The sequence below is a fragment of the Mixophyes fleayi genome, chromosome 2, assembly GCF_038048845.1.
Source record: "Mixophyes fleayi isolate aMixFle1 chromosome 2, aMixFle1.hap1, whole genome shotgun sequence".
Classification (NCBI taxonomy): domain Eukaryota; kingdom Metazoa; phylum Chordata; class Amphibia; order Anura; family Limnodynastidae; genus Mixophyes; species Mixophyes fleayi.
This window is the reverse complement of record NC_134403.1, coordinates 356,675,376-356,687,046: the sequence shown is the minus strand read 5'-3', so window position 1 is coordinate 356,687,046 and position 11,671 is coordinate 356,675,376. Positions and strand designations below refer to the sequence as shown.

The 11,671-nt window shown below is 42.9% G+C and overlaps 1 protein-coding gene across 3 annotated transcripts; it reads right to left on the bottom strand.

Moving 5' to 3' along the window:
* Window positions 1–242: 242 nt before the first annotated feature.
* Window positions 243–10,665, bottom strand: CFAP298 (cilia and flagella associated protein 298). Of its 3 annotated transcripts, none has more exons than XM_075197178.1 (8): window positions 10,605–10,665; window positions 8,917–9,082; window positions 7,587–7,754; window positions 5,407–5,474; window positions 4,949–5,107; window positions 3,781–3,912; window positions 2,832–2,927; window positions 243–443 (listed from the first exon to the last, which is right to left on the bottom strand). In XM_075197178.1, exons 2-8 carry the CDS (start codon window positions 9,053–9,055, stop codon window positions 333–335), a joined length of 873 nt encoding a protein of 290 aa, XP_075053279.1. In that variant the 5' UTR covers window positions 9,056–9,082; window positions 10,605–10,665; the 3' UTR covers window positions 243–332. The 3 variants fall into 3 exon arrangements, with proteins under 3 accessions (XP_075053279.1, XP_075053280.1, XP_075053278.1); XM_075197179.1 differs by having other exon boundaries at window positions 4,949–5,101; window positions 8,917–9,101; window positions 10,606–10,659; XM_075197177.1 differs by having other exon boundaries at window positions 8,917–9,101; window positions 10,606–10,654.
* Between the last annotated feature and the right edge of the window lie 1,006 nt (window positions 10,666–11,671).

Genomic DNA, 11,671 nt, shown 5'->3' with positions numbered 1-11,671 from the left:
GAAAAAAAAAAGAAAAGATAAAAGGAATACTATAAACTGAGTTTCTCATTAAACGTTTCGTGCAAGTTTTACTCCACTTTGAAATAACCGATGACGTCTTTATAATTCATCAATGAAACATACGCAGGAGTTATAGCGCCCCCCAGTGGTTGCAGAATGTCAGAGAGCAGCAGTACAATATACAGTATATAGTAATACTATCACATAACCTGAACGTTTCAGAGAGCAATGAAAACACAGTATAGGCAAAAGATAATTTATTAATAGAATATAAGGGCAGAATACAACAAACGAAACATGTTATGCAAATGATAAAGCACATGGCTGTGGTCTCATCTTGGTCTCCACTTGATATTCTTTACACCTTGAAACTGCCTTTTTAGAGAGCTGCTGTCTGCCCAGTCTGCGTTTAAGTACGTTATATCCTCATTCTCTTCAAGTTTCTGGAACAAAGAAAAGGACGATTTTAGATTAGATTCTATCCACCATAAATGTAACTTTATTTCTGTGTCTAATGCAATATTCAACTCTATGCGTCCTAGGGGGGATGGGTAAAAGCCAAACAGAGCCGGGCGCTGTTAATACACTTTGTTTATTGCCTCTGTCCCGCTGAGAAGGAAGTTGGAAAACCTGTAGTCAAAGATTTGTGGCCACGGCCGTGCTCAATCGGGTAAAGTTAATTAGAGACCTGTTAGGTGATGTGCAATTTAATTTACTTTTTTTTTTTCAAAGGAGTTTTAAAATAAGGTTCAGGGTTTTCAAATCTTCATCTCTGAAAAGCCAGATGTGTTAGAGGACTTGGCAACAGCCCCTAACTACATTTAATGCATCAACCTTGGTTTGGTTGTTGATAATAGTTGTGGGTTGTTTTGTTGTTTTTGAACTTTGTATGGTTTCCTGGAGGAGGAAAGTTCTGGGCAGACTCCCAGATCTATATGAAGCCATCCAGCCTTGCAAATGTTTTTCCCAGACATGTTTAGTGATTGCATCATGGTGAAAGTCTGCATGAGATCCTGCAAGAAGGACAGTATGTCTGGAGATGAGCAGATTTACTGATCAGAATCGCCATCTTCAGGACATAATGGATGCACGTGCGAGCAGAAAGTGTTCAAGTGTCCCCTCTCTGGGCTTCCACAATATGGCGGCTGAATGATTATACTTGACGAATCAGATTGGGCGGTCAGTTTTAGCACATAACAATTGTTCTCCCTATATGTTACGGGGGCCTCTCTACAAACATTTTCTCTGGGACACCTCCATAGATCATTTAACCATTTTATGCAGATTACAGGCTAGTCTACCAAAAAACAAAAGTCGTTCCAGAAAACAGATAAATATTTTGGGGCTATTTCTATGTATATGACTGATTATAAAGCTGATAGGAAGAATACTGTTTTAGGGTTAGACATAGTAACAGCCGACTCCTTACACGTTAATTGTTTCCCTGTTGGTGAAAGCAGACAACTTTACCTTCTGAATATCGCCAATGTTCACCATCTCTCCAAAACGCTTATTCGGTTTGACTTGTCCTTGTGCTGACTGACCTACATGCTTCTCATCTTACTCTTCTGAAGTCTTTCCCCAATTCTGCAGTTAGGATTGTCTACCTCTCCCCAAGAACCCTTTCTAATGACTCTTTTCTCTAATCTCACTCCTGACTTCCCAACATGCATATAAATCCTCATTCTCACCTTCAGAGTACTACACTACACTGCCTCTTCATATCTCTTATCTCTTATTTCTATATTAGTAGCTGGACAGATTATCTGCTCCTCCAAAAGCTGCCTTCTATCTACTCCCTCCTCTACCACCGCCAAGCGCTCTAGTCCCTTCGCTACCACCGCCAAGCGTTCTACTCCCTCCTCTACCACCGCCAAGCGCTCTAGTCCCTTCGCTACCACCGCCAAGCATTCTACTCCCTTCGCTACCACCGCCAAGCGTTCTACTCCCTTCGCTACCAACGCCAAGCGCCCTACTCCCTTCGCAGCCACCGCCAAGCGCTCGACTCCCTTCGCAGCCACCGCCAAGCGCTCGACTCCCTTCGCAGCCACCGCCAAGCTCTCTACCCCCTTCGCTGCCACCGCCAAGCGCTCGACTCCCTTCGCTACCCCCGCCAAGCTCTCTACTCCCTTCGCTACCCCCGCCAATCGCTCTACTCCCTTCGCTACCCCCGCCAAGCGCTCTACTCCCTTCGCTACCCCTGCCAAGCGCTCTACTCCCTTCGCTACCACCGCCAGGCGCTTTACTCCCTTCTCTACCACCGCTAACTCATGACATAAAGCTTCCTTTTGGCTGCTCCTAGCCTCTGGAATTCTACTTCTCCAACTTCTAGTCCAAGCTGAAATTGGTAGGAGAACTGCCACCTCTGCCTTCCCCTTTGTCACAACAATGCCCATGACATAAACGATTATGCTTGCACAATTGTATGCTGCAGCCATCTGTATCCTCTTGTAGCTGGATTTCTCCAGTCATCCTTCAGATAACACAATCCTAGTGTTTTCCCCGTTATTAACATCTGTCCCGGAACGGCCACGAGATATTTTTTTTATTTAGTGAAAGTAACGTTCACTTTTGCTCGCGACCCATAGAGGTGCAAGCAAAAGTAAACATTACTTATTACCGTATAAACAGTAATAAAGTGCGGCTGCGTTGTTCTCAGAAACATCGCAACCAACTGAATCTGCTCCTCTATGTGGCAACAAATAAACATATAAACGATCAAAGTTTTAAATATCAAATTTATTTTGTTAAACGTACCCCAACACAAGAGGAACACACACTGGCCTATAGCAATGGAAGATAAACAATTGTTTAGGTGAGAAATACGTTACCTTAAGCTCTTCTTGTCGCCTGTGGTAATACATCATCATCTTCTTCTGATCTTCCTCAGAAATAACCGGCTCTCGGGCTGGAGCCCCTTGTCCTCTCTAGGTGGGTTTGAAACACAGTAAAACCATTATTACACAGTGCCAGCAACCATTGGCGACGGGCATTTCGCTGCAGTTTCCGGTCATCCGGTGTGGGTAGAAGGAGAAGAGAAGGTGGAAACATGAACCAGTCATTGATGCAAAGGGAAGGCAGCTGCAGGTAACACTAACTGTCCTTCACCATGTATCTTACCTGATCCTCCTTCCTCCTCTGACTCTAGAGAAGGCTCAGGTTGTACGAGCACTCTTGTGGCTATTAGCGCAGCTGTGTACATAGGCTGGTGTTGTTCTTTAGTATCATGATCATGTTAGCAACAAGTTACAATCACCAGCAGAGTCATAGAATGCACAAGATTCCATGGTTTGTAAAGTTAGAATAGAGGTAGATAATTACATGGACCCACAACACTACCATAAGGGGTTAATGATGTATTATTATTATTATTAATTTTTATTTATAGAGCGCCACAAAGTATCCGTATAAGTAACATTTATTGGTTCATTACTATCATGGAACAAAATGTGTGTTATGTTTCCAACCCTTTGTGGTATTACTGATCCCCGTCTGCAGCATAGATACAGAGTTATTGAGTCATAGGGAAAACACAACACAGGTCCATAAACTTCACCCTTCCACAGATTCTTGCTGTGTTTCTGGAAGGTGACACACACCCCTCAGTGGGGCAGTTACACATTTAAACTCACAGGGAACAAAAACAAGTTTTACCAACCCTAACAATCTGATGACTTTCCTGGATCAGTCACCCCATAACGACCCCTAATAATTACACCATCCGACATGAGAGAGGCAGCCGGACCACGATTACATTCACATCTACAAGGTCACCGTTACCTTTTGTATCTTCACAATGATTTTAGTCTTCTCGTTTCGGCCGATGTAGTCTCCAAGTTTCTTCTTTCTCAGAAGTTCCTTCCCAGCCCACCACAGCTGGGCCGCCGGCTCCTCAATGACCATCTGCCCGGCCTGGAATACACAGCGCAGAGGAACATTAATATAACGGCAGCGGTCACTCTGCACAGAACCGTCTGATCCAGTAACCAGGACATAAATATCACAAGTAAGATAAACCTCCCACAGGTTTCCCTGTTGTCATCATGTTACCCGCTTACAACAAATCTGAGCCTTCTTCAATGTTTATTCTCTCTCTTATTGTCAATGCCTTCTATTAATAACATGTATTGTTGGTGAGTATTATAGATGTTAACCTGCCAACAAAGACTGGATATAATATGTAAACCTAACTCAAAGGATAATATTTGATCAGGGGCCGAATCTTTCTCAGCCAACGCTTCTCCTCACCCAAAATACAGGCTCATTAAGATGTGATTTGTCTGAGCCTCCATACAGGCAGCCGGGCAATCTGCATCTCCTTGGCACAGAGACACACTGGGAGCCCAATCCTCATCTATCCAGGATGGTACAGGATGAGCGGTGATGGAGGTCAGCAAATACATCTTTGTAAATTACCATTTTAAATGATAATTAAAGATTCTGCGGCAGAAGCCAATGTTACACAGTTGCACAACACACGGCACAATGTTACACAACACACGGCACAATGTTACACAGTTGCACAACACACTAGAAATGTTGCACAGTTGCACAACACACGGCACAATGTTACACAACACACTGCACAATGTTACACAGTTGCACAACACACAGCACAATGTTACACAACACACTGCACAATGTTACACAGCGGCACAACACGCGGCACAATGTTACACAGCGGCACAACACGCGGCACAATGTTACACAGCCGCACAACACATGGCACAATGTTACACAGCCGCACAACACGCGGCTCAATGTTACACAGTTGCACAACACGCGGCACAATGTTACACAGCCGCACAACACGCGGCACAATGTTACACAGCCGCACAACACGCGGCACAATGTTACACAGCCGCACAACACGCGGCACAATGTTACACAGCCGCACAACACAAGCAGAGAATTGAGGAGTGCGGACGTCTTGTACAGACTCACAGACCTGAGTTCCTGAGAGATCTTCATTATTTTCAAACTCCATCCGGATGGGGTCATGTGGCGGCAGCCCCATGGGATATACAATCATGACGGCTCCCCTAAGCTGGTCCAAGGCGTCCTTCACCATGTCCATCGTTACACAAACATTGGCCTCTACCTGTTTCTAGACAAAGACATGGTGGAGATTGTTAAACGTCATCTGATGGCTGCACACAATGGATGCTGAACCTTATCACAATAAATCAATGGGAAATGGCATCACCGAGGCAGATCAGCTGTGTACAATTATTAAACATCATAGAACACGTCCCTGTGTCCTGTCTTCTGCTATGACCGGGACACAGTAAGGAGGTCATTACCTCCACCCAGTACATATAATATCACACGCTATATACAGCATAATAACACGTGGTCTGTATTACACAGACTATCACCATGTATAGTACATGACAGTGATTGTACCTTGGATAATAAAGCTTTTGCTTCTTCCATCGTTTTCTGCAAAACATTCTTCATATTCTCATTTGGTGCTGAAAAATAAAATGCTGTATAGGATCACGTAGAAAACACAACACACTGCCCTATAGACAGAGATATAGAACAATTCCATGTTTTTTCCATGAACATTGTTTAAATCGGTAACAAGGAGAGAGTATTATAAATATGTGGCTTTACCTAGAACAGCTGCATTAGAAGCAGTATTGGTGGCAGCCATTATCAATACCACAAAGGCCTTGTCTTATGCTGGATGTGTGTGTCCTCCTGTAATCAGCCAGCACTGGGGCTTCTTGTATGTTAATAATAACTGGAGACGCTATGAAATGAGCAGGTTCGGAGCGCGACTCCAACTATTGCTAAAATAAACCTTCTCTACCCATCTCTATCTGTTTTCACAGCAGCTAGAACATTAAAGGCTGTAAAATCTTAAAACTGGACGAGCACAATGTACACTAGTAACACTGAATTTACTATATATATATTGGAGAGTACAAAATCGCAGCAACTGGATAAAGGTTTTCAATGCCCAACATGCACTAGATAAACCGATCTTCAATTTGGGTGTAATTGGCACACAAAAAAAAATAAAAAAATGTAGCAACAGCAAACATTGCAAAGGTACCGTTTCAGCCATAATCATTGACATGACTTGATAAAGTAATATATATATCTATATATATATATATATATATATATCTATCATAGCCAACAGTGTAAATAGAGTACATGATCTACTATTATTATTATTATCATTTATTTGTTAGGCACCACAAGGTTTCCGCAGCGCCGTACATAATACAAACAGGAGACCATACAGGGTGACATAGTACAGAGCAATAAACACAAAGTACCAAAGTACTATAAGAATTGCTTATCACATGGGATTTACACATAATTTGGAACACCATGCCTAATATATACTAACATTACCTTTAAAAATCACCCACAATTCCCAATAGCGCTTTTGGCATTCACTCCTAACTTAACCTGTTCAGCAACGCTCACAGTGACGGTGGGAGGAGGCACTTGGTGATCATATCTGTGCGTAAGACATTCCCCTCCCTACCTTGTGTAGCCGTGCTCCTCACAGTGACGGTGGGAGGAGGCACTTGGTGATCATATCTGTGCGTAAGACATTCCCCTCCCTACCTTGTGTAGCCGTGCTCCTCACAGTGACGGTGGGAGGAGGCACTTGGTGATCATATCTGTGCGTAAGACATTCCCCTCCCTACCTTGTGTAGCCGTGCTCCTCACAGTGACGGTGGGAGGAGGCACTTGGTGATCATATCTGTGCGTAAGACATTCCCCTCACTACCTTGTGTAGACGTGCTCCTCACAGTGACGGTGGGAGGAGGCACTTGGTGATCATATCTGTGTGTGACATTGTCACCAAACATTTGCTTTAAATTACTTTTTCTTTCTGTTATTCAGGAAATCTCTGTATATCGGGTTTCTAGATAAGAGATCCCACTTAAGCCTATCAAATCAGTTTGAGGAATAGCGATTATTTTATTACTACCATGTGGCAGCAACTGATTCCTTTTCCCCATCCCTGTGAAGATAGGAAGTATCCCCCCCCTACTCCCCCATTATACAGCAGGGGACAGGACCCCAGTCTGAAACCACCCCCAGTACCTTACAGTCCTGGGGGTACAGATAACATTACTCTTATCTACATATATAAAGCAATAAATAAACTAATGTAAGTTGACCTATAAAAATCACTAATATATATTAAGAAACATCCTTTCATTTAAACATAAACTGGGTTATTTACGGCCCGATTTCAATTATAAAATTATAAATAAAAACTGATTACCAGCAATCTCTCATCAACTGGGTTTAAGATAAACAATGAAGGTAAATGTACGATTATGGGTAAAACTGGTCCCTTCTGTTAAACATATTTATACTTAATGACAATCACATGGTGTAAAGAGCAATGATGTGTTTTAATACATAGAAACCAATCAGATTGCAGCTCTGACCAGTCTAATGTAGTCACTCCAATGACAACTAATATCATATTGGCAGCTATGGGTTACAGTACGTAATCCGCTTGCACGAGTCAATGCACTTACAGAGTATATAATATTAGTATGTAATAAAGTATAGGGAACATAACAGGAACACCTCATCATTACCATGTCCATTACGTCTTCCAATCTCGTCCTTTTTGAAGACGCTTCCCCCGCTGGGCAGGCACTTTGTTTCCCACTCGTCCTTTAGTTTCAGCTCCTCAATCTGCTCATCGGTCAGGCCCTGCATATTGGGGGGCATGGTGATGCCGTGTTCTGCCAGTTCTTCCATCTCTACAAATGGTGAGGTCAGATCAGTGTATAGTAGTGTATAGTAGTAACCTTGCCCCATCCATACCTGGCAGCAGTAGCAGCATTCTCCCTGCACTCAGGCGGGAGCAGCCCCCCCCCCCCTCCCCCCCACATTCAGGCGGGAGCAGCCGTCCCCCCCTCACACTCAGGCGGGAGCAGCCGTCCCCCCACACACTCAGGCGGGAGCAGCCGTCCCCCCACACACAGGCAGGAGCATGGATTTGGTGGAGTCGTTCCATACTGCCCCTGACACCAATAGCATTTTGTACATGCATAAAAATAATTGTATATTTGTATATAACATAAAATGTATTTTCTCTTGTAGCACACATTGGGACACCAAAACTTGGGGTACAGCGTAGTATTTGGACACTATGGGGCAGATTCAATTGCTCTTTAGAACAATGTGGGCCCTACACTATTACCGTTACTATGGTAATAGCTGCGCATTATTACCGTTACTACGGTAATAGCTATGCACTATTACCGTTACTACGGTAATAGAGGTACATTATTACCGTTACTACGGTAATATCAACGCTGATATTTGCTTGCAGCTCTGTGAGCCGCGAGCAAAACTCTGTGCTAAAATTACAGTAATGGTAATGAGCGGCCCACGTTATTGTAAACAACACCAAGGGAAATTGAATCTGCCCATATGGGGCGAATTCCATTGCGGCGAGGTGGCGCGCGTTCATCATGCTGCGCACAGTGTCAGCAATTACGGTAGAAATCGGCTCTCATTTTTCTGAAGAATGAGTGGCGATTTCTGTCAAGTTTTTGCTGCGAATTATCTCACTGACGTACCAGAGACACTTTGCGGCTAATTGAATTTCCCTCTATAAGCAACATTTCTAAAACCATCGCAGCTGATAAAATTGTAACCTCGGGGGGAAATGTGCAATTTAGCATCATATTTTTTTAACGTAACGAACTGCGCTACACAAGAGTTCTACAAAAATGTAGAAAAACAAAACCAGGCCTCACTACACTTAGGTAACACCTCTAGACCACCAAACAGTCTGGGGGTAGGGGGCAAATTTACTGACTTTGATGTCAAAGAATTTCCAGTGCAAACGACACATTTACATGATATAATATTTGCGTTATCGAATCAATAGCAAATACACATATAACTTCTTACCTGAACATATCCGATTCATTTTAAGCCTCCCATTGTAAATGGCTGCTACTTGGTTGGCCAGGTCCTCCACAGGGACGTCAACGGTCGTCTCCAACAAGAACTGGCTGTCATCGCCGTGTTTCACGTGTAAACGCACCATTTCTGTAGTGAACTAAGTCTTCAAGTCCTAGATCCGTCAGTAACACAAACATGAGATTAGAAATGGTCTTTGTAACGGCAATAATAGATACAAATGTGTGTTTTTATTAATGGCTCAAACAGTTTATTTGTTGATTAATGACTTGCACGGCTTTATTTATGTATTTTCTAATATTACTGATAAACAACCGTCAATAAATTGTATTCGTACCCAAAATAAAAGGATTAAACATAAATCTTTATGTGAATAGGAAATGACATCTATAACCTGTGTGTCATTGTATTTGTATTACAATTTATCTTATACAGTGTTACAAAGTAGGTAATCAGATTATAAATGCTGCACAGTGATATCTCTTTTTAATGCAGTACATAAATGCTGACATACTTAGCTACTGCATACATTGTTGCAGTCAGGTATATAACTCTCTCTAAAGCCCTCCTGCTTTGGAGAGGCTGGGGCACTAGGGTAGGTTGTTTCCATGGTTACCACAATATAAACCATCCCTGGCTTATACCAAATGCCATACACATTAGTGTGCACTTTGAAATACAAATATTTAATTTTTTAAGCGTTATTACATCTACTAACAAGGTCATAATAAATTGTACATTTGTGTCAAGATAATTGGTATTTTCTGACACTCTAGCACCGTTACGCCCATCCACTAACAGGACACTGTAGCACCGTTACACACAGCCACTAACAGGACACTGTAGCACTGTTATCCACAGCCACTAACAGGACACTGTAGCATTAGTATAACACAGCCACTAACAGGACACTGTAGCATTAGTATAACACAGCCACTAACAGGATATTGTAGCATTAGTATAACACAGCCACTAACAGGACTATGTAGCATTAGTATAACACAGCCACTAACAGGACTATGTAGCATTAGTATGACACAGCCACTAACAGGACACTGTAGCATTAGTATAACAAAGCCACTAACAGGACACTGTAGCACCATTACACCCAGCCACTAACAGGACACTGTAGCATTAGTATAACACAGCCACTAACAGGACACTGTAGCATTAGTATGACACAGCCACTAACAGGACACTGTAGCATTAGTATGACACGGCCACTAACAGGACACTGTAGCATTAGTATGACACAGCCACTAACAGGACACTGTAGCACCATTACACCCAGCCACTAACAGGACACTGTAGCATTAGTATAACACAGCCACTAACAGGACACTGTAGCATTAGTATGACACAGCCACTAACAGGACACTGTAGCATTAGTATGACACAGCCACTAACAGGACACTGTAGCATTAGTATGACACGGCCACTAACAGGACACTGTAGCATTAGTATAACACAGCCACTAACAGGACACTGTAGCATTAGTATAACACAGCCACTAACAGGACACTGTAGCACCATTACACCCAGCCACTAACAGGACATTGTAGCACAGTTATACACAGCCAGTAACAGGACATTATAGTATTATTACAGTGCTAGTTACAGGACACTGCAGCATTATATATAGTATTACAGATGACATGACATTGTCCTGCACTCACCTCTCCCTCTGCAGTCACACAACATCCGGGGCCGGTTACCTAGGAGACAGCAATCAACATCCGACGGTTACAGAGACCTTACAACGCTCCAGCTACCGGGTAAACAGGCAGGCCACACCCCTTGCCTCTGATTGGCCAGGACTCTCTTACATTACAGAGATAGAGGATTCTATCCCGTGCGCGGCTCCTCCCGAGACCCATCCGGGGACCGGTCTGTGTGTCAGTAACTTACTGACAGTCACCAAGAGTAATAGCCAGATGTAGTAAGATAAACAAGAGATCCGTCATCCTTTACCCCAGTCTCTGACAGTGCTACATTCACCGCACCAGTGGTTCTGTGTCCCTGTGTTTACCCACTGACCCCATGTTCACCTAGATGCCAATATTTTCTCTTTGTAGTTTTAAAATACAGTGAAAGCCTAATAATATAGCATTACCTGCCATAATCCAAAAATTAGGCATTTGATCCATACTTGTGGTATTTTAAGAGGAGATATGACATGAGAATTGCTTGTTGTGTTCTTTTTGGTGAATTATGTATCCAGAACCAAGGGTTTAATAGCATAGGTACCATGATAATAATATTTATATGGCATCTTTTACCCAATAGGACTCAAAGCACTTTACTTTGTTGCAGATGGTGAGGACACAATCAGCTTCTAGTCAATGTAATCACATCAGTCCCTGCCCCATTGGTGCTTACAGTCTAATAAACCTACCAGTATGTTTTTGGACTGTGTGACAAGCAACCATGGTTACATAATGTATGTAGATAGCCATATATACAATTTGCAGACAGCCTAATACAGGCCTCCAGGTGTTGTGAAACTACAAGTCCCAGCATGCCATTCCAGCTATCAGCTGGTTGTCTACCAGCAAAGCATGCTGGGGCTTGTAGTTCCACAACACCTGGAGGGCCGCTGGTTGGACAGGCCTGGTCTAATATGATCAAGTAAGACTGAAAAAGCCACAAATAGGACATAGGTTTCTAAAAAAGCTATTTTCAATGCAATGCGCATGGGATCTTCTGTATGCAGCCAACTTGGTCATTCAGAACTGGGGCTGAG